Here is a 27,062-nt window from a genome sequence, read left to right on the forward strand (position 1 = left end):
ACAAGCTCATCTTTGATGATACCAGCCCAAACCAGTACTCCACCTCCACCTTGCTGGCGTCTGAGTCGGACTGGAGCTCTCTGCCCTTTACCAATCCAGCCACAGGCCCATCCATCTGGCACATCAAGACTCACTCTCATTTCATCAGTCCATAAAACCTTAGAAAAATCAGTCTTGAGATATTTCTTGGCCCAGTCTTGACGTTTCAGCTTGTGTGTCTTGTTCAGTGGTGGTCGTCTTTCAGCCTTTCTTACCTTGGCCATGTCTCTGAGTATTGCACACCTTGTGCTTTTGGGTACTCCAGTGATGTTGCAGCTCTGAAATATGGCCAAACTGGTGGCAAGTGGCATCTTGGCAGCTGCACGCTTGACTTTTCTCAGTTCATGGGCAGTTATTTTACGCCTTGGTTTTTCCACACGCTTCTTGCGACCCTGTTGACTATTTTGAATGAAACGCTTGATTGTTCGATGATCACGCTTCAGAAGCTTTGCAATTTTAAGAGTGCTGCATCCCTCTGCAAGATATCTCACTATTTTTGACTTTTCTGAGCCTGTCAAGTCCTTCTTTTGACCCATTTTGCCAAAGGAAAGGAAGTTGCCTAATAATTATGCACACCTGATATAGGGTGTTGATGTCATTAGACCACACCCCTTCTCATTACAGAGATGCACATCACCTAATATGCTTAATTGGTAGTAGGCTTTCGAGCCTATACAGCTTGGAGTAAGACAACATGCATAAAGAGGATGATGTGGTCAAAATACTCATTTGCCTAATAATTCTGCACTCCCTGTATATGTATATGCTTATATACATAAATATTTATGTGTTAATATGTGTATATACACATATAAATAAATATATTATTATTATTATTATTATTATTCTTTATTTATAAAGCGCCAACAGATTCCGCAGCGCTGCCCATGGGTACAAGGATAACAGTACAGTGGAGAAACAATACGATAAGACACAAAATTTTACAGACAAATACAGGGGGAGTTGAGGGCCCTGTTCCCGTGGGAACTTACAATCTAGATGGGTAGGAGGATTGGAAACAGGAGGTGGGGACTGCAGAGGTGAGAATGATATTAGTGAGGAGATAGAGGGCAACTGTTAGTTAGTTGGTTAGTTTGTTAATAAGTCGGGTGATAAGCTTCCCTGAACAGAAAGGTCTTTAGGGAACGTTTAAAGGAGGAGAGGTTAGGGGCAAGTCTGACATCTCGAGGAAGTGCGTTCCAGAGGGTTGGTGCAGCACGAGAGAAGTCCTGTAGTCTAGAATGAGAGGAGGTGATGGTAGAGGACACAAGAAGCAGGTCGTTGTTGGATCTTAGGGGACGGGCAGGAGTATATTTGTTGATGAGTGAGGACAGGTAGGGTGGGGCAGCATTGGTGAGGGCTTTGTAGGTCAGGGTGAGAATTTTGAATTTAACTCTGTTGTGAATGGGGAGCCAGTGAAGGGACTCACAGAGAGGCGCAGCAGAAACAGAGCGTCGAGAGAGGTGGATTAGTCTGGCGGATGCATTTAGGACGGATTGGAGGGGAGAGAGGCGGGAGAGAGGGAGGCCAGTTAGTAAGTTGTTACAGTAGTCAAGTCGGGAAATTACCAGGGAGTGGATGAGCTGTTTGGTAGTTTCAGCACTCAGAAACGGGCGAATTTTGGAGATATTGCGTAGGTGGTTGCGGCAGGATGAAGAGAGCAGTTGGATGTGGGGAATGAAGGACAGATTTGAGTCAAGCGTGACTCCGAGGCAGCGGACTTGGGGTGATGGGGAGATAGTGGTGCCGCCAACAGTGATAGAGAAATTAGAGACGGGAGTGGAGCTAGAGGGGGGAATTAGAAGTAGTTCGGTCTTGGACATATTTATTTTTAGGTGGTGAGAGGCCATCCAGGAAGAAATGCCAGATAAGCAGTCGCTGATGTGAGAGTTGACAGAAGGAGAGAGTGCAGGGGTGGAAAGGTAGATCTGGGTATCATCAGCATAGAGGTGATAGCTGAAGCCATAGCTGTTGACAAGTTTACCCAGTGAAGAAGTGTAAATAGAGAAGAGTAGAGGACCCAGGACAGAGCCTTGAGGTACTCGAACAGACAGGGGCAATAGAGAGGAGGAGTCACCAGCAAAAGAGACTGAGAAGGATCTGTTAGAGAGATAGGAGTGAATCCAGGAGAGGGCAGTGTCACAGAGACCAAGAGAACTGAGAGACTGTAGGAGAAGGGGATGGTCAACAGTGTCAAAGGCAGCAGATAGGTCAAGTAAGATGAGTATAGAGTAGTAGCCTTTGTTTTTAGCAGAAAGGAGATCGTTAGTAACCTTGGTGAGAGCAGTTTCAGTTGAGTGTTGGGGGCGGAAGCCAGATTGCAGGGGGTCAAGCAATGAGTTGGACGACAGGAAGTGGGTTAGGCGATTGAAAACTAGTTTTTCGAGGAGTTTTGAAGCTAGTGGGAGCAGTGATATGGGGCGGTAGTTTGCAGGGGAGTTAGGGTCGAGGGAGGGTTTTTTGAGGATGGGGGTGACCTTCGCATGTTTGAAGGAGGCAGGGAATGAGCCGGTAGAAAGGGATAGGTTAAATATGTGAGTAAGAGCCGGAGTGAGGGTGGTAGATAGAGGAGGAATTAGATGTGAAGGAATAGGGTCAAGTGGGCAGGTAGTGAGGTGTGAGGAAGACAAAAGGGAAGCCACTTCACTCTCAGTGGTTGGGAGGAGGGTGCAGAGAGTGGCAGAGGGGGTGACTGGGAGCGGAGTTGGGAGATTGCAGGTTTGTGTTGGGATGTTTCCTCGGATTGCAAGTGTTTTATTGTATATATTCATATACAAATATATTTTTTTGATGTTCAAAGCTGTGCGATTTGCCCCCTGCCCTGCGCTAGGTAGTTTGTTGTGTCTGACGGCATGAAAACAAGGCTGTAGCCTATGGAAGCATGCTTTCGTGAGTTGTAATACCAGCGCTCATTTACGTGCGCTGGTACTACTAAGTGGAGCACAAATATCGTGCTCACGTAAGCGCAATATTGCGCTCCACTCCTAATATAGCCCACAGTTGGAATGTTTCATACTATTCACGGCACTATACATTTTCTAATTTTGAACCATATTGAAGTGAAGAAAACACAACTTTAGCGACCATATAAGTAAAATAAATATACTTTAATCTGACAAAGTCAGTCAACTGGCTCATTGTGTCTTCTAGTGCTAGTAAAGCTGTTTTACATTTGCACCAAAAGCTGGTGTATTTTTTAAGCAAAAAAACTCACTAACTCATAATATTTTGACGTTCTGTTAAAAATATATCCATATCTTATAAATAATCTAGGGCCAGATTACAATTGGAAAGCAAATTAACACTTGAACGGGAAGTAAGCTTTTTGCGCACGTCAGTTTACGCTCGTATTATGAGTTGAAAGTAAACTTTTTTCGCTTGTGCGCTAACCAGACGAGTGCAAAAAGCCAAAATTAGAATATTGCATGCACATTCTCATATTCCCCTGTAGAAGTTATTGGAGAAAAAAAGTGGAAAATATACCTAACTCTCGCGCCAACATGAAAATATGAATATTTCACATTCCAATGTTCTTCACATAGCAGAATATATTTTCTATTTATTCATAGATAACTATTTCTACATATATTTGATCTACAATATATATCTAAATTTTGTGCTTTGCTGTATCACATAATTTTCACGTTGTCTGATTAAGGGGTGAGATCCCCGAAACATCACATCTAATTTTTTGTGCACATTAAAGCACATTTGAAAAATTTCCAGAGAGTGCATACCTGTTTTGGATTATTTAATACTTTTTACCTGCACCCTGGTAGATGAAAAAAGAAGTGAGAGTGCGCTTTTTGCCACTATATATATATATATATATATATATATATAGAGAGAGAGAGAGAGATAGATAGATAGATAGATAGATAGATAGATACACACACATGATTATATATAGGTATACATATATTTAGAGCAGAGCTTTCCAAACTTTTCATGTTGGCGACACACTTTTTAAACCTACATAATTTCGCGACACAGTAATTCAGTTGTACTAGCAAAAAGGAGGTGAAACTAACTTGTTTTAAGAGATACGGACACATACATAAATTATATAATAACGAAATGTATTTACAAGTAACAGTAAGTATGTGCAAGAATTAAAAAAAAGTTTAACACCACCAATTGCTACTTACTATTTTAATGGGATGTATGAGGTTGATGGGATGAACACAATTTCTGAATATTTGGTGGAATATTATATAAAGACACTTGCATTTCATCATCAAGCATTTTTAAGCTTCCACTTCCTATCCATATATCAAGAGCAGGAGCAGCAATGCACTACTGGGAGCTAGTTGAAAAAAAAAAACCCTACTGACTTCAGCTCATCGTTTAAGCTGCCGCCCTCAGAGCTCGGTGAGTCCGATTGACTACTGCCCATGCTGCAAACACACTGCTGTCCCACTCACTGACTATACATGCAGTCACGAGCCAATTAAGGAGACTACATGTGCAGTCAGGAGCCAATGTGCCGCCAATGGGAATAGTTTCAATTCCCACTGAGCTGCGCCAATAGGTTAAGATGATCTGTGTCCCCCTAGGTATCAATCACATGTCAATCATGTGATATGCGTAGCAGGCAGGTGGAAAGTCGGAAACCAAAAAAAAAAATTAAAAAAAAAATTTGTGCTGAAGCAGGGACACACCTACACACTGCTGCCGACACACTAGTGTGTCCCGACACACAGTTTGGAAAGCACTGATTTAGAGGTATATAGGAATATCTATATATAAATAGTTAGAACATATTCTGCTATGTGCAGAACATTGGAATGTTAAATTTTTACAGTAAATACACAGTATAACACTTTATTAAATTTGAATATTGCATAAATTTGCTTTTTCATGTTTTCATCTACTTAACTTAACTGCAAATGGCTCAAATGCACATATATATATATATATATATATATATATATGTGTGTGTGTGTGTACATATGTATTTATGTGTTTATATGTGTATATATGTCTGTAAATACATATATACACATATAAATACACATGTACACACACACACATATATATGCATACATACATATACATCTTGAGAGATGTATATGTATGTATCTCTGTGTTAAACCCTTTGCCTGCCTTTTTTTCTTCATAAATGGAAAGAGTCCACAGCTGCATTCATTACTTTTGGGAATTCAGAACCTGGCCACCAGGAAGAGGCAAAGACACCCCAGCCAAAGACTTAAATACCCCTCCCACTTCCCTCATGCCCCAGTCATACTTTGCCTTTCGTCCCAGGAGGCTGGCAGAGAAGTAACAGAGTTTGCATTTAGTCTCTTATGGAGGGTAGTACTCTTCGGCATGGGACTGGAGTTTTAAGTAGTCCTGTCAGCCTTTCAGTGAAAGCATGGATGAAAGTCCGGATTTGCAGGGAGAATCTTTCTGCGAAACCATCCAGACTCATTTTAACAGCTCCTCAAGCAATCGGTGTTGATGAATTTCGCTGCCTGCTTTTTTCTCTCAAGTCCATGGCAGAAGTGATGCTACTATCTGTCACGCTTGAAGGGCCGTGTTCCTGTTCCATGACTTAAATTCCGTTAAGATCGTTTCAGTATACTTTCGTCATGATTGTATGATATTATAAATGTTTTCCAGAGAAGCTACAACCTTAAGGGACTAACTATAAATCAGGGTCTCAGTGAAGTTCCTTTTGTATCTTGGAATCAAGGGTTATTATCTCCTGAGGGGGGTTATTTAACAGGGTTTTTTTAAATCATGTTTGTTATGTGATTCGATCTGCTTATGTGTAGTGTTACTTAGGCTCATGGCTTGTGGAACATAACGGCCTTTGGAAATGACGCAGCCTTTACAGTCAGGCGTGCTTTTTCTGGACTGTACGGTTCACCGGGCGTGGTCATGTTTTTGACTCTCCATATCCACATTCCTGACTGTGTGACGACGGAGAAATTCTGATCTGCTGGTGTCGGGCTCTTAGGAGGTGGTGAGTGCCCCAGGTATTGTAGGTGTCAGGTGCAGTTTAAGTTTTTGGTCCAATTTTTGTATCAATATCCTAGCTATGGAGGAGTCTGATATTGTGGAGATGGACGTCTCTGTTTCAGTTTCTACTCCTTGCGCAGAATGCGTATTGCCCAGGATGATACTAGCCTATCAGTTATGTTCTGAATGTCGTATTAGAGTGCTCAACTCCTCGGCATCGGGGAATCAAGGGGCCGCTGAGCCATCCGCCTCTGGAGCCTCTGTCCTCCGAGTGGCGAGTTCCCTTCCACCATTGCTTACTATGCATGAAGGTAACCCAGACTTTGCTTATCCTTTTCTGGAAGGTAGCTTCTTCCCGCCAGGGGTTTCGGCATGATGTTGCATGTCCATAATTTTAGCACTGGCGCGTATGCAACTTCCAGAAGTTGGTTTTAGATACTGTTCGTGTTTCATTATCCAGGGCATAAGGTATGCTGTGCTATTTGGTATAGACTGACGGTATAGACTTTGGCCTTCTTGGACGATCCCATCTTTAATGGATCTGAGACTTCTCAGTCGGCTTCTTCGAATAGCTTGCAGAATTAGACATAAGGGGATGAAGTAATCTTCTTATAGTCTTGTTATCGAGTACTCCTTCCAGTCTGAGCTTGGTAGAACAGGGTCCCTGTTGGGCCGTTCATGCGGGTGCGTCTATTCTTTTTAGGCGATAAACCTGCGAGTTGCCTTATCTTTTATTTTATTTGGATTTCAAGCTCATGTTGGTTTTATATTTCCTTCAGGAAGTTTGTCTGGAATCGATACTCATGATTGTTTGTTCGCACTGTTACTTCTAAGGAAGTGTGTCATGGACGTGTTTAGTCCTATGTGTGTCTGCTGTTTTTCCCTCTCTAGGGGGGTTTCTGTGCAGCCTTGACACTGATGACCCTTGGTTTCAGGCTTGTCCTAATTGGGTTCAGATCCTTCTGTCTCGAGGCCTAAGTCAGACACGTGGCACCTGTTCTGCCTGGCTGGTCTGGTTGGGCGCCAAGTGCCTCACATATTATTGTGTTATTCTTGTTTTCTTTTACAAGTTCCAGCTAAACATCTGAGTGGACCAGAGGGTCAGTGAGGCATGGGGGATTGGTTAATTCCTTATTGGCCTCTCAAGCTGGTCGACTGGGACTCAGAGGAGTTCTGCTGCGACTCTCTCTTTGATTCTGACTTTACGTTGGGATGTGGCGTGTTTCCTTCCCCGTGTGGGTTGGAGGTTGGGAGGATTTAGGACCTCTTTGCCGCCAGTTCTGGCGGTCTTGCCTTCTGCAGCTCTTGAAATTGTCCTTTCTGGATTTTTTCCTTTTGAGGTTCTCTTCGGATGAAATTTCGGAACTTTGTCCGTTGCTCCTTAGTGGTTTTGGCTGCCTTATGGGGGGCCTTGTGGCCTTTTTCCTACTTCGGGATTTTAGTTGTTCCCTATCAGGGACGATAGGCGTTTTGTCTCCTTCTACAAACTTCGCTTAGGGGTTTTTCTACCGGGGTTTGGGATGCTCTGCATTCTTTTTCCTTGGGTACGGTCCTCTGGTACTCCTGAGGAGATTAGGGAGACTAGCTTTTGTTTTTCTCACTCTTCGGGGTCCTCGATGTTTCTCTCTGTTGTTTTAACGCCTTTTTGGGCTCTTTATTGCGACTCTGTCGTACGTTAGCTCCTTTTGGAGTGTTGGACTCCTGCAAGGGTTTTCTCTTCCTTTTGGGTTGGGATTTTTAAATGAGTCTTGTTCCCTTTTTTCCGGGTTAGTCCGGTTATGTTCCCTTGAACGATCTGGGGCTCAGGCCTATAGTTTTGTTGTGGATCTTCTGGATGTCTGGAAGACTTACGATCCTGTGGCTGGTTCGGTGTGATCCAGTTTTTCCAGGGAACATAGGCTATGACCTTCAGTCTAGACAGTTAAGCTGTTGGCAGCTTGGCCAGGTTTTCTGTGGCTTTTGACTGAGGTGTGCTCCCCTTTTTGGGGAGTTCCTTGATGTTCATCTATGACGTCTGGATGATTTTCAGTTGGATTTGTTTCTCAGACTATGGCTTCATGTCTTATGAGCTTGTGTGCTGTTCTTTCCGTCCTCTCCCTTTGGGGGGGGTAGTGGTCTTCTTTATAGGGGTGGGGTTTTCCTCTCTCTGGAGGTTGGTGTCCTGTTCTGTGTGCAGGTTGTTGGAACAGGTGTTTTTATTCTCTAGAGGAGAGCGATCCGTTTCATCTGGGGAGTTGATGTCTCCATGTTTGCGACTGTCATGGAGTGTCGTGCTGGGTCTTCTGAGGGCTCGGTTGCATTTTCTCTGTTCCTCTCCTATGGGGTTCTCTTTAGAGTTCCTATTGTTAGAGCTCTTGGGTTGGCACCCAAGCTCCATTGGGGTTGCTGAGTCCATCCTTTTCCGTCCTCTTTCGGGGTATCGGTGTTTGGGGTCTTTTCTATTCCCCTGTCTTTCATACCTGACAGCCAGCTGTAGTGGCCTGTGGGATACTTTGCTGCCTAGCAAGCAGAATGTTTGCGGTTTGAAATCAGTTGCAGCCGTTTGTACCTTGTCTGTGTGTTGGCAGACTTTTGCCAAGACTCTATTGTTCGCCTTGGGTCCTTTGTGGTACGGTGAGCCCTTTTGAGGTTTCTGTGCTTTTTCCATGTTCAAGATATGTGAGTAGAACTGGTGGCTTTTTGGTTAAGCCTGTGATGAGTCCACTGCTTAGTGGATGTTTTGCAGTCTGTTGGTTACGGTTTGTGACTTATCCTCTGCTACTCTTACTTGTCTGCAAGTATTTTACTTCAAAGTCATCCTGGTATGACTGTAGCGTGTGGTGTTGACCCAGGGCTTTTCCTTCTGGGTTTGCTGCACGTATATCGGTTTCTGAAGACTTCAATATTTTGAGTTTCCTTGCGTCTGAGGACTCTGTCTTCAGTTGTTTTTTAGGGTGCGGTTGCACTATCTTTGGGAGAAGTTCTTCTCTGTGTTGGATTCCCAGTTTTAACCTTGGGGTTTCTGTACATTCTGGGGTCTGGGCGTTGCCTCCCCTTGTTCTCTCAACTGGTTTTCGGTCTCTGTGAGTTTGACTTGGTTCCCGGTGTTTTTCTTTTCTTGGAAACTGTTATGCCCCTTTTTAGTGTCTTCCGGGAGTACTTGCTTGTTCCTCCATATCCTTTCCCCTTTGGGAATTTATGTTAGTTGATCCCTTCTCTGGTACGGGTTGTTTTGTTGAGGACCGCTTACTGGGCGACAGTGTCTCCTGGAAGCGTGCTGGCTCAGTTTTGTTCCTCTCTGCAATCTCTAGCAAGTCTTGTGGACTATCTGCGGGTCAGTGTCCTTGGGGCTTTTCTTTTTCGAAATTTCTCGGCTTCGAACGAAGCAGGGTTTTTGTTGGGTAAGGGTTTTTCAAGCCTGATGCCCTCAGAATGGACCTTCTTTTGTACCTTCCCGTTTGAGCTTTCAGTGTCCTCTATAGGTTGGGTATTGTTTTCCGAAAAGTAATGAATACAGCTGTGGACTCTTTCCATTTTTGAAGAAAAACTTAAATTATGCTTACCTGATAATTTTCTTTTCTTCAGATGGAAAGAGTCCACAGCTCCCCGCCCGTGTTTTTCTGTGGCGTTATTTTTCTTCTGGCACCTTTTCACCCTAATATTTCTTCTACTGTTCCTTGTTCCTCGGCAGAATGACTGGGGGATGAGGGAAGTGGGAGGGGTATTTAAGCCTTTTGCTGGGGTGTCTTTGCCTCCTCCTGGTGGCCAGGTTCTGAATTCCCAAAAGTAATGACTGCAGCTGTGGACTCTTTCCATCTGAAGAAAAGAAAATTATCAGGTAAGCATAATTTAGGTTTTCCCTAATACCTGAGATCTCCTATCTTTGTTTCCTTATAACTTTTGTGTGCAATTTTTTTTATATTTTTTATTAGATAATTTTATTATGAGTGTAACTATACTTTGTAATGTATTTTTGATATGTTTTGTGCAACTTTTTTGTTTTGCGAAACATTTAACCATGAAAAAAACACTTTTTCTAGCATAAATCGCGATTGACCTCAAGCGATTGCGTTTACTTTTAACTCGTAATACCAGTGATAAGCCCAACAAGCGCAAATACACGCGATAAACCCCTGTGCTTCACTCGTAATCTGGCCCTTAGTGTCAAAAGCCTCAAAAAGTGGCTAAGATCTATCTTACTGAAAAAATTCAACCATATGGGGTCTATTTATTATAGTGCGGACGGACATGATACAATGTAGCGTATCATGTCCGCCGCACATTTATAAATGCAGACAGCATACGCTGTCAGCATTTATCATTGCACCAGCAGTTCTTGTGAACTGCTGGTGCAATGCCGCTCCCTGCATATTTGTGGCCAATCGGCCGCTAGCAGGGGGTGTCAATCAACCCGATCGTATTCGATCGTGTTGATTTCTGTCCTCCGCCTCAGAGTAGGCGAACAGGTTATGGAGCAGCGGTCTTTAGACCGCTGCTTCATAACTTCTGTTTCCGGTGAGCCTGAAGGCTCGCCAGAAACACAGGGCATCAATATAATTGGTAGTACACAAAAACTAAAGATTTGCATTGTGCTATATTGGGAAACAAATTATGAATTCTGGTGAATTTGCTAACCTATATTTTTAGACAAATTGGGTACTGTGTTCAAAAACATTTAGGGCCGATTCTCGATTGCTAGGAGAGAAATCAACTTATTGTACTCATCATTATATTGTAAAGTGTCTCTCCTTTACATTAAGGGTATTAGTAAATCTCTCTTACTGCCTAATGATCAAAAACTCGCACCCATGGAGAGAAATCACACACAATCTATGGGAATTTTTTTAGACTTTATATTTTGATATAGGAGTCTCTCCTTCACATACAGAACCCTGTATAGTGAGATAAACATCTATCAATGTAAACTTTGTGTTTCTAAAACTCTTTCTTTAATCTTAAACAGTAGCTGCTGTACCATGTGTCTGTATTTTCAAAAGTGCAAGGGGCTTAATAAAAGCAGTTTTTATTTAAATTATTATTATCAATAAGTACAATACAAGAAAAACTGAATGATTATGTAATTTAGTAATCTTTTAAAAACATCCTTGATGTAAAATACATAAACATGCATGTAATGTAAAAATACATTAAAATGCTTATATGTTTAGTAAAAAAAATAAAAACTGTTTTGAAAGTGGTGAGGCTTACAAGCTCTCAAGGGTAGCAGATTTAAGCTTCTCTTTTTAATCAAATCTTTACGGAAAGGGAGATCATGGAATATAGAAGTGGTAAGCACAAATACTTTAAATGTATTCAATAATGCCTAGGATATGCATATGGCTGTACTGTGACTTAAAGGGACATGTTACCTATATGCTAAATAGGATTGCCCCCTGTCTGGGAATGACCCGGACAGTTTGTGTTTCCATATGTTTATCAAGAATTGAAGCTAAGTCAGGCACAGACATGCAAATGTCAGGTGGAAAATAGCCACAACCAAAAAGGTGACGACATGCATTTGCAACATACTGCACATGCCTACAGTTATTTCTCTCTTGCGTGTGTGGGAGAGTGCCTGCGTGTGAGAGTGTGTCTGTGTGTGTATCTGTGTGTAAACGTGTGTGTCTTTGTGTGGGAGAGTGCCTTAGTGTGAGACTGTGGGGTATATTTATCAATGTGCGAGCGGACATGATACGAAGTAGCGTATCATGTCTGCTGCACATCGCTGCACATCGATAAATGGCGACAGCATACACTGTGAGCATTTATCATTGCACCAGCAGTTCTTGTGAACTGCTGGTGCAATGCCGCCCCCTGCAGATTCGCTAGCAGGGGGTGTCAATCAACCCGATCGTATTCGATCGGGTTGATTTCTGTCCGCCGCCTCAGAGCAGATGGACCTGTTATGGATTAGCGGTCTTTAGACCACTGCTTCATAACTTCTGTTTCCGGCGAGCCTCAAGCTCCGTACGGAGCTTGATAAATATGCCCCAGAGTCGGTGTGTGTAAGTGTCTGTGTGTGAGAGTGTGTTTGTCAGTGTTTTTCTGTGTGTGAGTCTGTGGCCCCTATTTATCAAGCCGTCAACCTCAAATACGCTGGAATTCCGCAGCGTATTTGAGGCGAGGCTGATTCGCCTTAGTTATCAAAGGCTAGAGATCGGCAAAAATAGAATTTTGTGACGTAAGCTTCGATCCGCCAGACTCAGTCCGACACAGATCGATGCTTAGGTCACTCCAGATGTTCCGCACACAAGTGCGGCACAATCTGACTACTTTTGCTAGTTATCAAAAAACTAGCAGGTACGCTCGGCACTTTTCCGGCCCAGCGTACCTGGTTTTCAAACCGCCGCCCTGGAGGCGGCGGATCCCATAGGAATCAATGGGAGTCTGACCATAGCGAAAGTTCATGTTCGCTGCTGCCATACATCCCATTGATTCCTATGGGAAACGTCTGCACCTAACACCCTAACATGTACCCCGAGTCTAAACACCCCTACACCGCCGCAACTAAATAAAGTTATTACCCCCTACACCGCCGCTCCCGGAGCCCACCGCCACTATAATAAATATGTTAACCCCTAAACCGCCGCTCCCGGTCCCCGCCGCAACTCTAATATATGTATTAACCCCTAAACCGCCACTCCCGGATCCCGCCACCACCTACATTATACCAAGTAACCCCTATCCTGCCCCCCCTATACCGTCGCCACCTATAATAAAGTTATTAACCCCTATCCTGCCCCCCCTACACCGCCGCCACTGTAATAAAATTATTAACCCCTAAACACTAACCCTAACACCCCCCCTAACTTAAATATTAATTAAATAAATCTAAATAATATTTCTCTTATTAACTAAATTAATCATATTTAAAACTAAATACTTACCTTTAAAAAAAAAACCTAATATAGCTACAATATAAATAATAATTATATTGTAGCTATCTTAGGATTTATTTTTATTTTACAGGCAAATTTCAATTTATTTTAACTAGGTACAATAGCTATTAAATAGTTATTAACTATTTAATAGCTACCTAGCTAAAATAAAGATAAATTTACCTGTAAAATAAAAACTAACCTAAGTTACAATTACACCTAACACTACACTATACTTTAATAAGTTATTCCTATTTAAAACTAAATACTTACCTGTAAAATAAAGCCTAAGATAGCTACAATGTAATTAATAATTACATTGTAGCTATTTTAGGATTTATATTAATTTTACAGGTAACTTTGTATTTATTTTAGCTAGAATAGTTATTAAATAGTTATTAACTATTTAATAACTATCTAGCTAAAAGAAATACAAAATTACCTGTAAAATAAATCCTAACCTAAGTTACAATTAAACCTAACACTACACTATCATTAAATTAATTAAATAAATTAGCTACAAATAACTACAATTAAATTAAATTAAATTAAATAAACTAACTAAAGTACAAAAAATAAAAAAAGCTAAGTTTCAAAAAAATAAATAAAATAAGTTACAAACATTTAAAAAATATTACAACAATTTTAAGCTACTTACACCTAATCTAAGCCCCCTAATAAAATAACAAAGCCCCCCAAAATAGGGGTTAATAACTATTTACAAACATTTAAAAAATATTACAACAATTTTAAGCTACTTACACCTAATCTAAGCCCCCTAATAAAATAACAAAGCCCCCCAAAATAGGGGTTAATAACTTTATTGAGTTGCGGGGGGCTCCGGGGGCGCCGGTATTGGGGGTAGAACAGTGTAGTTAGTGTGGGTGCTTAGTGACAGGGGTATCAATAAAGCTGTCAAAAAGCCGAAGAGCAGTGAGATCGGATGAGTGATAACTCTCACAGTCCGCTGCTCATCGCCCCGTACTTGGTGCGCAGCTTTTTGACAGATTTTTTGATAACTTAGACGAAATTTTGCAGGTCCGCGGCGGCGATGGTAGGCGAGCTTAGGCGGGCGTATTGAACCGGCGAAGGCAGGTAAAGTAGACACGTTGATAACTAGGCCTCCATGTGTGAAAGAGTGAGTGTATTTGAGTGTGTGTGTAAGTGTGTGTGTATGAGCGCGAGCGTTAGTGTCTTTGTATGTGTAAATGAGAGTCTTCGTAAATGAGAGAGAGCGTGTAACAGAGAGTATGTGTGTGTTAGTGTGTGTATGAGATAGAGAGTGTGAATAACTATGTGCGAGTTTGTGTTTATGTGCTATTATACATAGTTTGTACTCTGCAAAAACAAATTTGCTGTGCTGTGCACAGCACAAGAGTGTTCGGTTTTGGTTTTTACTAAAGTTGGCAACCCTAATGCTAAATCACTTAAAGATGTAACATTTCGACTTAAAACAGATCATGTGAATATCTCTATGTAAAAATAAAGCTATTGTACCTCAAAATGTATTCAGGAAATAAAATAACTGTGTTGCACATGTCAGATGTACGCTCCCGTGCTAGTCCCAGGACAAGCATCCTGATTTGATTTGAGAAAATTTTGAAGTAAAATATCTTCCTTGTTTTACATAGTCAGCTTTTACAGATAGGCTGCATCACTTTAAGCTATTCAGCATTTGTCAGTGACACGTCCCTTTAATTAACCTTACACCTCAGATAGATGTGTAGACTTTTTGTTTCTTATCTGTCATGAAAAGCTTTATTAGTATAATCAAATTAATAATATTTAGCCATTACTGGTTGATTCTAGACAAAAATGCGTTGCATTCACTTAACCAGTGCTTTTTTTTATTTGATAGGTGCATATAGCAATGGTGTTCTTATTGCCAATATACCTCCTGGAATTTTGCCACCACCCCCTTATACTCCCAATGCCGCTGCAGTGCCCTCTGGTAAGAAGACTTTTAATAAGAAGAAAAAAAAAGAAAAAACATTAAAATAGTTATATATTGTGCTACCGTAATTATTATTTTAACTTTACTTTATTAGGAATTGAAGAGAATGCTGCTGAAGCAAAATCTAACCAGCATCAATGTGAGTTTGGCTAATTAATTTTAGTTTGGGCTTGGTTTGCCATTGTAATAATCTTACTAAATTAAAGGAACAGTTTCCCCCCTTTAATTTGTTCCCAATTATCTATTTTACCTGTTGGACTGTATTAAATTGTTTACAAATAGCTGTTTTGCCTTTATATCAGCATTTTAAATAGCTGATTTTGTCTGTGGTATCCCTACCTATACTGAAAGTTTCTATACTTAAGTATAGGCTCTTGACAAGCTATCGGCTAGATTTAGAGTTCTGCGGCCAAAGGGGTGCGTTAGCTACGCGTGCTTTTTTCCCCCCGCACCTTTTAAATACCGCTGGTATTTAGAGTTCACAGAAGGGCTGCGTTAGGCTCCAAAAAGGGAGTGTATAGTATAATTTACCGCCACTGCAACTCTCAATACCAGCGGTGCTTACGGACGCGGCCAGCTTAAAAAACGTGCTCGTGCACGATTCCCCCATAGGAAACAATGGAGCATTTTGAGCTGAAAAAAAAAACTAACACCTGCAAAAAAGCAGCGTTCAGCTCCTAACGCAGCCCCATTGTTTCCTATGGGGAAACACTTCCTAAGTCTGCACCTAACACCCTAACATGTACCCCGAGTCTAAACACCCCTAACCTTACACTTATTAACCCCTAATCTGCCGACCACGCTATCGCTGACACCTGCATTATACAATTAACCCCTAATCTGCCGCTCCATACACCGCCGCAACCTACGTTATCCATATGAACCCCTAATCTGCTGCCCCTAACACCGTCGACCCCTAGATTATATTTATTAACCCCCTAATCTGCCGCCCCCAACGTCGCCTCCACCTACCTACAATTATTAACCCCTAATCTGCCGACCGGACCTCGCCGCTACTCTAATAAATGTATTAACCCCTAAAGCTAAGTCTAACCCTAACCCTAACACCCCCCTAAATTAAATATAATTTAAATCTAACGAAATAAATTAACTCTTATTAAATAAATTATTCCTATTTAAAGCTAAATACTTACCTGTAAAATAAATCCTAATATAGCTATTTTAGGATTAATATTTATTTTACAGGTAACTTTGTATTTATTTTAACCAGGTACAATAGCTATTAAATAGTTAATAACTATTTAATAGTTACCTAGTTAAAATAATTACAAAATTACCTGTAAAATAAATCCTAACCTAAGTTACAATTAAACCTAACACTACACTATCAATAAATTAATTAAATACAATACCTACAAATAAATACAATTAAATAAACTAACTAAAGTACAAAAAATAAAAAAGAACTAAGTTACAAAAAATAAAAAAATATTTACAAACATTAGAAAAATATTACAACAATTTTAAGCTAATTACACCTACTCTAAGCCCCCTAATAAAATAACAAAGCCCCCCAAAATAAAAAAATGCCCTACCCTATTCTAAAATAAAAATAGAAAAGCTCTTTTACCTTACCAGCCCTTAAAAGGGCCTTTTGTGGGGCATGCCCCAAAGAAAACAGCTCTTTTGCCTGGAAAAGAAAAACATACAATACCCCCCCCCCAACATTACAACCCACATACCCCTAATCTAACCCAAACCCCCCTTAAATAAACACTAAGCCCCTGAAGATCTTCCTACCTTATCTTCACCATGCCGGGTATCACCGATCGGTCCAGGCTCCGATGTCTTGATCCAAGCCCAAGCGGGGGCTGAAGACGTCCATCCTCCGGCTGAAGTCTTGATCCAAGCCGCGGCTGAAGAAGTCCATCATCGGGCAGAAGTCTTCATCCTATCCGGGCAGAAGAGGAGATCCTGACCGGTAGACATCTTCATCCAAGCGGCATCTTCTATGTTCTTCCATCCGACGACGAGCGGCTCCATCTTCAAGACCTCTGGCGTGGATCCATCCTCTTCTTCCGACGACTAGACGACGAATGAAGGTTCCTTTAAGGGACGTCATCCAAGATGGCGTCCCTCGAATTCCGATTGGCTGATAGGATTCTATCAGCCAATCGGAATTAAGGTAGAAAAAATCTGATTGGCTGATTGAATCAGCCAATCAGATTCAAGTTCAATCCGATTGGCTGATTGGTTATTTTTTGTAACTTAGTTCTTTTTTTATTTTTTGTACTTTAGTTAGTTTATTTAATTGTATTTATTTGTAGGTATTGTATTTAATTAATTTATTGATAGTGTAGTGTTAGGTTTAATTGTAGATAATTGTAGGTATTTTATTTAATTAATTTATTGATAGTGTAGTGTTAGGTTTAATTGTAACTTAGGTTAGGATTTATTTTACAGTTCATTTTGTAATTATTTTAACTAGGTAACTATTAAATAGTTATTAACTATTTAATAGCTATTGTACCTGGTTAAAATAAATACAAAGTTGCCTGTAAAATAAATATTAATCCTAAAATAGCTACAATATAATTATAATTTATATCGTAGCTATATTAGGATTTATTTTACAGGTAAGTATTTAGCTTTAAATAGGATTAATTTATTTAATAAGAGTTAATTTATTTCGTTAGATAAAAATTATATTTAACTTAGGGGGGTGTTAGTGTTAGGGTTAGACTTATCTTTAGGGGTTAATACATTTAATAGAGTAGCGGCGAGGTCCGGTCGGCAGATTAGGGGTTAATACTTGAAGTTAGGTGTCGGTGATGTTAGGGAGGGCAGATTAGGGGTTAATACTATTTATTATAGGGTTATTGAGGCGGATTAGGGGTTAATAACTTTATTAGAGTAGCGGTGAGGTCCGGTCGGCAGATTAGGGGTTAATTATTGTAGGTAGGTGGCGGCGACGTTTTGGGGGGCAGATTAGGGGTTAATAATTGTAGGTAGGTAGCAGCGACGTTGGGGGGCAGATTAGGGGTTAATAAATATAATATAGGGGTCGGCGGTGTTAGGGGCAGCAGATTAGGGGTACATAAGGATAACGTAGGTGGGGTCGCTGTGCGGTCGGCAGATTAGGGGTTAAAAAAAATTAATAGAGTGGCGGCGATGTGGGGGGACCTCGGTTTAGGGGTGCATAGGTAGTTTATGGGTGTTAGTGTACTGTAGAGCACAGTAGTTAAGAGCTTTATGAACCGGCGTTAGCCTAGAAAGCTCTTAACTCCTGGCTTTTTTCTGCTGCTGGCGGTTTTGTCGTTAGATTTCTAACGCTCACTTTAGCCAAGACTCCAAATACTGGCGTTAGAAAGATCCCATTGAAAAGATAGGATACGCAAATGGCTCAAGGGGATCTGCGGTATGGAAAAGTCGTGGCTGGAAAGTGAGCGTTAGACCCTTACCTACACGACTCTAAATACCAGCGGTAGCCCAAAACCAGCGTTAGGAGCCTCTAACGCTGGTTTTGACGGCTAACGCAGAACTCTAAATCTAGGCGTATGTAAACACAGCCAGCAGAAGAAATTACACTCCCAGTGGGAGATACAAATCTAAATTTTTTATTTTCAATTGTTCTTTCAAAGTATTGCATAGAGACAGAGATAAGAAAGGAAAGAATTTGAGTGATAAGATAAGGATGTCTGCTCTCTTTGCAAGCTTAGCCTATTTTGATGGGTTGTGGTTTCAAAGAGCAAATCAATCTATATAATTTGCAAAAAATAAACATTAAAAAGCAATTTCTCATACTTTATACTTTGCAGCTGGTCCAACAAGTCATTGGGAACACATTAACGGGAAACCAGTTTTACAGTACACTGGCCCTCTAAGTACAATTTCTGTAAAATAAAAATCAGAATTAGATCATCTTTATAATTTTTTTCATGGAACAATCATGAACAATTGTTGGGTGCAAAGGTGTTAAAGAAACTAGAACTAACGCCCTGGCAAGAAATACAAAATATAGATAAAATTACATTTTGATCATAACATAAATTCTGTACTTTAAAAAAACAAACAAACAAACAAACAAACAAAAAACAAGCAAACTTAGACATTTTAAAATACCCTCTTTAAGTGGGAACAGAGTTTTTATTTTCTGTGTTTATATGTTTATATATATATATATATATATATATATATATATATATATATATTGTTATGTCCTTGAAAAGAATGATTAATATTATTGCCTTTTTGTTGAAAGTTCTGAAATAAAACTGTCTTAATATAATGTTTCCTACAGCTGTTATTTCTTCGATTCAACATACACCTCCTCCAGTGACCAACTCATCAGCTCCTCCAACACCTTCTGCTACACCAGCTCCTTCTCCTGCTAAGTCTATGAATCCTCCTTCAGCTCCAGCAACACCAGCTCATTCAGGAATAAGCATGCCCACTTCTCTTTCTGCCTTTTCTGGACAAGCTGTGCATTCCATATCTTCTCCTAAGCCATCTACTCCAACTCCAACAGTTATAAAAAGTCTTCAAATATCCTCCAGTACTCCTACAACAGTTAGCAATGCACGTTCCACCCCAAGTCCAGCAGTATTCCCTGGGCTTTCACCTTCTGCTATTCCAACACAGCAAAGTTCATCTACTCCATATGCAAATCCTGGCCTAAATGATATCATACCATCACTACATTTTCCAGGGCTTCCTTTTACTACCACAACTTCTTCCGCCTCTGTTAGTACTGCCAATATGATGCCATCAATTTTTGCGGGTCTTCCATTGTCCTTAAATCCTGCTTTGCAGGGCATGCCTAGTCCAACATTATCTGACTTCGCTGGTGCTACTGGATCACTTGGTATAGGCAATCCACTGTTATCTGTGTTGAAAGGGTTTTTGGCATCAAATGATCCCACACTGATTAATTCACCTACAATACCTTCTATGGCTGCGTCTGGACTTCTGCCTTTGTCAAGTTTGCAAAACTCAGACGCAACATTAAACAAATGTTATACTCCTTCATCTACACCTCAGAGTACATCAACTCCAGGAATGTCCATTTTTTCAGACTCTGTTTCCCCTTCAGTTGCAAATCCAATTTCCACAACAGCTACAGTACCTGTACAATCATTGTTGGCCACACCCTCTCCTCTTAGTTGTGTTCCAGTTGATCATCGTCTTTCATCATCCCCGGCAGCTTCAAATGTTCCACATTTAGTCAAAACTGAACCAACAAGTCCATCACCCTCTGCCTTCAAGGGTCCATCACGTTCTGCAACACCTTCCCATAGCTCTCTAGGATTACCTTCTCTACTTGGCCATGTTTTTCCACCTGGTCCAGGAAGCTTGCCTAATTCAATGACTCCAGGCTTGTCAGGACTAACTTCAATGAATGGAAACCTTAATAGCCCTACACTTTCTTCAATAACACTTGCTCAACATGGATCTTCTACACCAATCCCCCCTGTTTTTACTGCACTTCCTCCTTTCACTTCTCTGTCTAATGGATCTCCGTTCACTGGTAGCCCAGTCCTTACTCCTACAGTAGCAATGTTAACATCCACTAGTACTGTTGCATCAACAACACCTTCTCTGGCTTCTACAGTTTTTCCTGGTTTGTCTGCCCCTGCTGCAGCAGCTGCTGCTTCACCATTTCCACTAAATTTATCCACAGCTGTTCCTTCTCTTTTTCCTGTAACACAAGGACCTCTAATATCATCAAATCCATCTTTTCCTGGATTCACCGTTTCGAGCACACCGTCAGTAAGCTCTTCTCTTCCATCCTTTCCTGGGCTTCAGGCTTCTTCTTCAGTGGCGTCAATCCCTCCTGTGCAAGCAGTTGCTTCTGCCCAATCTCCAGCTTCAGTTCTACCCGGATTTGCTTCTGCATTTAGTTCCAACTTTAACTCTGCTCTTGTTGCACAAGCTGGGTTAGTATCTTAATATATTTATTTTTCAAATATGCTTTTAAAATGATCATGTGATGTTTGTCTTTCTTTTTAATTTACAGATAAGTATTTGCATTTATTAATAATGTGAACACATTGTTATCTATATGGCCCACATAGCTAGCAGTCTCCTATTGGGAAAAGCAAATAAAAAAGCATGTGATTAAGAGCCTTTGAAACAGGCATACATTTAGAGGTTTAAATGTTATAGTAAGTATATTAATCTAACAATGTTGGTTGTGCAAAGCTGGGGAATGGGTAGTAAAAGCATTATCTATCTTTTTAAACAATAAAGATTTTAATGAAGACTGTCCCTTTAACACAGCATTGGGTAAAGTATTGTTTTTCATATTTCTGAAAAAAATAAGTTGTATCAACACAAATGCCTGAGTTGCACATAAGAAAAGGCCTCAATTTGAACACAGGGCATGCAGCGTCATGAACAGAGCTCCAAACGTTTTTTTCTTTTTTTTGCTTGGTCCTTCTACACTGAAGGGGCATTGTAATAGAAAAATAAAATGCTCTAATTGTTATACTGATATCCATAGCTTGCTATGTATTTACCCACATCGCAAGTCCTAACAAAATGGGAACTAGATTTATTTTTGACAATGTTTTGATACATACTGGAAGTGTAATTTAAAAAAAAACAAAATGTATTGTATTTTCAAAAACAAAAGTGTAATTCCAACAAAAAAAATTGTATTTGCATTGCCCCAAAGTAATCAGCTCTTTTACCTGTAAAAAAAAATACAATACCCCCCCCAACATTAAAACCCACCACCCACACACCCAACCCTACTCTAAAACCCACCAAATCCCCCATTAAAAAAACCTAACACTACCCCCTTGAAGATCACCTTACCTTGAGCCGTCTTCACCCAGCCGGGCACAAGTCTTCATCCGATCCGGCCAGAAGAGGACCTCCAGACCGGCAGAAGGCTTCTTCCAGGCAGCATCTTCTATCTTCTTCCATCCGGAGCAGAGCGGGTCCATCTTGAAGACATCTGACGCGGAGCATCCTCTTCCATCCGACGGCGACTGAAGAATAAAGGTTCCTTTAAGGGACGTCATCCAAGATGGCGTCCCTTCAAATCCAATTGGCTGATAGAATCCTATCAGCCAATCGGAATTAAGGTAGGAAAAATCCTATTGGCTGATGCAATCAGCCAATAGGATTGATCTCGCATTCTATTGGCTGTTCCAATCAGCCAATAGAATGCAAGCTCAATCCTATTGGCTGTTTGGATCAGCCAATAGGATTGAACTTCAATCCTATTGGCTGATTGCATCAGCCAATAGGATTTTTCCTACCTTAATTCCGATTGGCTGATAGGATTCTATCAGCCAATCGGAATTGAAGAGACGCCATCTTGGATGACGTCACTTAAAGGAATCTTCATTCTTCAGTCGCCGTTGGATGGAAGAGGATGCTCCGCGTCGGATGTCTTCAAGATGGACCCGCTCCGCTCCGGATGGAAGAAGATAGAAGATGCTGCCTGGATGAAGCCTTCTGCTGGTCTGGAGGTCCTCTTCTGGCCGGATCGGATGAAGACTTGTGCCCGGCTGGGTGAAGACGGCTCAAGGTAGGGTGATCTTCAAGGGTGTAGTGTTAGGTTTTTTTAAGGGGGGATTTGGTGGGTTTTAGAGTAGGGTTGGGTGTGTGGGTGGTGGGTTTTAATGTTGGGGGGGTATTGTATTTTTTTTTTACAGGTAAAAGAGCTGATTACTTTGGGGCAATGCCCCGCAAAAGGCCCTTTTAAGGGCTATTTGTAATTTAGTATAGGGTAGGGATTTTTATTATTTTGGAAAGCTTTTTTATATTATTAGGGGGATTAGATTAAGTGTAATTAGTTTAAAAAAATTGTAATTATTTTTTTATTTTCTGTAATTTAGTGGGGGTTTTTTGTACTTTAGTTTATTTTATTTAATTGTATTTAATTGTAGTTAATTGTAGGTAATTTATTTAATTAATTTAATGATAGTGTAGTGTTAGGTGTAATTGTAATTTAGGTTAGGATTTATTTTACAGGTAAATTTGTACTTATTTTAACTAGGAAGTTATTAAATAGCTAATAACTATTTAATAACTATTGTACCTAGTTAAAATAAATACAAAGTTGCCTGTAAAATAAAAATAAATCCTAAGATAGCTACAATGTAACAGTTATATTTAGTTTTAAATAGGATTAATTTATTTAATAGTAGTAAATTTATTTTGTGTTATTTAAATTATATTTAAGTTAGGGGGGGTTAGACTTAGGGTTAGACTTAGGTTTAGGGGTTAATAAATTTAATATAGTAGCGGCGACGTTGGGGGCGGCAGATTAGGGGTTAATAAATGTAGGTAGGTGTCGGCGATGTTAGGGACGGCAGATTAGGGGTTAATACATTTATTAAAGTGGCGGCGATGTCCGGTCGGCAGATTAGGGGTTAAACATTTTAGTTAAGTGTTTCCGATGTGGGGGGGGCCTCGGTTTAGGGGTTAATAGGTAGTTTATGGGTGTTAGTGTACTTTTTAGCACTTTAGTTAAGAGCTTTATCTTCCGGCGTTAGCCCATAAAACTCTTAACTACTGACTTTTAAATGCGGTAGGAGTCTTGCCAGGAGAGGGTCTACCGCTCACTTTTTCAGGCGATCGTAATACCGGCGTTAGGCAAATCCCATTAAAAAGATAGGCTACGCAATTGACGTAAGGGGATTTGCGATATGCTAAAATCATGGAAAAAAAGTGAGCGGTAGACCCTCTCCTGCCTGACTCGTAATACCAGCGGGCGTTAAAAAGCAGCGTTGGGACCCCTCAACGCTGCTTTTTAAGGCTAACGCAAGACTCGTAATCTAGGCGTTAGGATACAGCACAGACAAACAAAGGATCTTTTGCTTTGTAAATGTAAGCACTGCAGAACATTAAAAAGAACCAGCAAGTGTGTTTTCAAATTTAAAAAGGCTATTAAAGATTAAAACAAATGCTGAACCTCTGTGTTATTTGGTATGAGATATAAACAACATACTGGAATGTCTTTTTCAGAGGAGTAAAGATCGGTGTTCATTTTCAGAAGTCATTAATTATGGCCACTGTTTTATTTTTTACAATAAAGTCTAGTTTTTATATGAAGGATATTACTATTAGGTTTATCAAAGGCTCCAAATCTATTGTTAAAGGGATAGTCTAGTCACAATTAAACTTTCATGATTCAGATAGAGCAGGCAATTTTAAGCAACTTTCTAATTTACTCCTATTATAATTTTTTCTTTGTTCTCTTGGTATCTTTATTTAAAAAAGCAAGAATGTAAGCTTAGAAGCCGACCCATTTTTGGTTAAACATCTGGGTAGCGATTGCTGATTGGTGGCTTCATTTAGACATCAATCAGCAAGTGCTACCCAGGGCCTTAACCAAAAATGGGCCGACTCCTAAGCTTACATTCTTGCTTTTTCAAATACAGATACCAAGAGAACGAAGAAAAATTGATAATAGGAGTAAATTAGAAAGTTGCCTAAAAATTGCATGCTTAATTTGAATCATGAAAGTTTAATTTTAACTAGACTATCCCTTTAATGAAATTGAGTTAAGTAGTGTAAATATTAGTGTTTGGTAATTATGACCCTGATATATCTATTTACCAGCCCTATTATTTAAGTTATTTGCTATTCTTCTGTTTCAGGCCATCCGCTTTTCCACTTTTATCTCTTTCGGGTCTTCCTGGATTTCCTCAAAGTCCTTCTCAGTCATTACAAGGACTACAGCAAAGTGCAGCTGCCGCAGCAGCTGCACAAACTGCTCTTTTACAGGTAAAGTTCACTATTTATATTTCAGAACTGGTCAGCTTGATTAGGTACAGTGAATATATCAGGTTCCTGGTTTCTTGGAACTCGCCTTATTGCTTAAAACAGGGCTCAACAAACACTTGAAGATTCAAAGATCTTGCCTGACACCAATATTACATCCACACATTCCAAACCACATTTCAAAGGACACATTTTCACGTTAGGACCACTGGCATCACAGGGCATGATAAGCAGTTCCCATCATACTGGATGATTCAGTTTGCTACCTGTAGCCATAGTTACCTTTATACCAAGTTAAATAACACACATGCCATTAAAATAGTGAGATGACAAAAATAAAATAAATTCTAAATTCAAGCAAATGTTTAAGGTCAGAATATTAAAGAGGGGATTACTCATTTTAAATGAGAGTTTTCATACCCCTTTAGATCACAGTTTAATTGCCATAGAAATTGCAATCAGCTCTCTACTAGGTGCTTTTTACAGTGCTTTTATAGTGTTTTTTTAAAAAGGGACAGTAGGGTGGTAATAATGGTTACTGCATGAATATAGCTTTAAATGGACATTGTAGTCAACTTTTCTTTCATGTAATTGGCAAGAGTCCATGAGCTAGTGACTTATGGGATATACAATCCTACCAGGAGGGGCAAAGTTTCCCAAACCTCATAATGCCTATAAATACACCCCCACCACACCCACAATTCAGTTTTACAAACTTTGCCACCTATGGAGGCGGTGAAGTAAGTTTGTGCTTGATTTTTATGATTTCTTTTATGATAAGCGCTTCTAAGCATTCTGAAGCCCAATTCCTCTCAGAGTACAGTGTTTGTCAGAGGGATGTGAAGAGAGTATAGCCTATTGATTTTTTTATGGTTTCCCTCACGGGAAATCTTTTCAAGGGTTCTCTGTTATCGGTTGTAGGGATTCATCTCCTACCTCCCTTTTCAGATTGACGATTTACTCATATTTATTGCATCATTCTTGGTGCGAGAATTTTTTTGGCGCGAATATGCATTTATAATGGCGCAAGTTTGTCATTTCCTGCGTCTTAGTTGACGCCAGGTTGTTTGTCACAAAATTTGTTTCTTATGACGCGAGTTGTGTCATTTCCGGATGTTTTTGGCGGCAAAAAAAATTTTCAACTTCCTTTTGCATTGTGCGTCATACTTGGCACCAAACATTTTAGTTTATTTTACCTCACTTCCTATATGCTTCTTGCCTTCTTTATGCTTAGAGGGCTATGCTAGTTGCTTTTTTGTCAATTTTAGCATTTGCATTTTTTCCCATTTTTTCATTTGCTATATATGGAAATAAGATATTTTTGTTTAAATGTTATTTTTTCTTTTACATTTTACAAGATGTCCCAATCTGATCCTGTCTCAGAAGCTGCTGTAGGAACCATGCTGCCTGAACACAGTTCTACCAAAGCTAATTGTATCTGTTGTAAGCTAGTGGAGATTATATCTCCAGCTGTAGTATGTAACAGTTGTCATGATAAGCTTTTGCATGCAGAAAAGGTTTCTATTAGTGCTAGTACAGTATCTGTTGTTCCTTCAACATCTAAAGTACATGATATCCCTGTTGATATGAACAATTATATTTTTTAAAAACTTCTTATACTACTGATGAAATTTGTAATGACTGACAACATATTGATATATCCACCTCTGATGAGGATCTCTCTGATTCAGAAAATCCTACTTCAGACATTGACATAAATCATCTTATATTTTTAAGATTGAGTATATTCGATTCCTTGTTAAAAGAAGTGTTGATCACTTTGGATATTGAGAAGTCTGGTCCTCTTGATAATAAATCCAGTAAACATTTAAATTCTCTTCATAAACCTCCTGTGACTACTCCTGAGGTTTTTCCTCTAAATCTAGGTTGCTATCTCTATCATTCCAGGGTAATAATTTATTTGGTTCCCAATTGGATTCTATTATTTCCACTATTACTGGAGGGAAGGGAGTTTTTTTGCCCCAAGATAAAAAGTCTAAGGGTAAATCTAAAGCTTCTAATCGGTTTTGTTCCTTTTGTCAGAATAGAGAACAAAAAACACTCCTTCCTCTAAGGACTCTGGCTCCAATTGGAAGCCATCTTCAAGTTGGAATAAATCCAAGCCTTATAAGAAGCCAAAGCCAGCCCCCAATACTGCATGAAGGTGCGGCCCTCAATCCAGTTCTACTGGTGGGGGGCAGATTGAAATTATTTCAAGACATTTGGGCAGGTTCCATTCAGAATCCTTGGATTCAGAATATTGTTTCTCAGGGGTATCGAATAGGTTTCAGAATAAAACCTCCTGTGAGTAGATTTTTTTCTCTCTCACGTTCCATCAAATCCTGTGAAAGCTCAGGCCTTTTTGAGGTGTGTTTCAGATCTGGAGCTTTCAGGGGTAATTGTACCAGTTCCACTTTTGGAACAGGGTCTGGGTTTTTATTCAAATCTATTCATTGTCCCGAAGAAGGAAAATTCATTCAGACCAGTTCTGGATCTGAAGTTTTTGAAACAATTTGTAAGGGTCCCAACTTTCAAGATGGTGACTA

At 40.0% G+C, this 27,062-nt stretch overlaps 1 protein-coding gene across 3 annotated transcripts in view; it reads left to right on the forward strand.

Moving 5' to 3' along the window:
* The window catches only part of PROSER1 (proline and serine rich 1), an 85,331-nt gene that overhangs the window by 51,150 nt on the left and 7,119 nt on the right, over positions 1-27,062 (forward strand). For all 3 annotated transcript variants that reach the window (XM_053708405.1, XM_053708407.1, XM_053708406.1), the window contains 4 exons: positions 14,719-14,811; positions 14,909-14,953; positions 19,076-20,711; positions 24,393-24,519. In XM_053708405.1, coding sequence (XP_053564380.1) covers positions 14,719-14,811; positions 14,909-14,953; positions 19,076-20,711; positions 24,393-24,519 — 1,901 coding nt within the window. The remainder of the gene's footprint in view (positions 1-14,718; positions 14,812-14,908; positions 14,954-19,075; positions 20,712-24,392; positions 24,520-27,062) is intronic.

Source organism: Bombina bombina, chromosome 3 (assembly GCF_027579735.1).
Source record: "Bombina bombina isolate aBomBom1 chromosome 3, aBomBom1.pri, whole genome shotgun sequence".
NCBI lineage: Eukaryota > Metazoa > Chordata > Amphibia > Anura > Bombinatoridae > Bombina > Bombina bombina.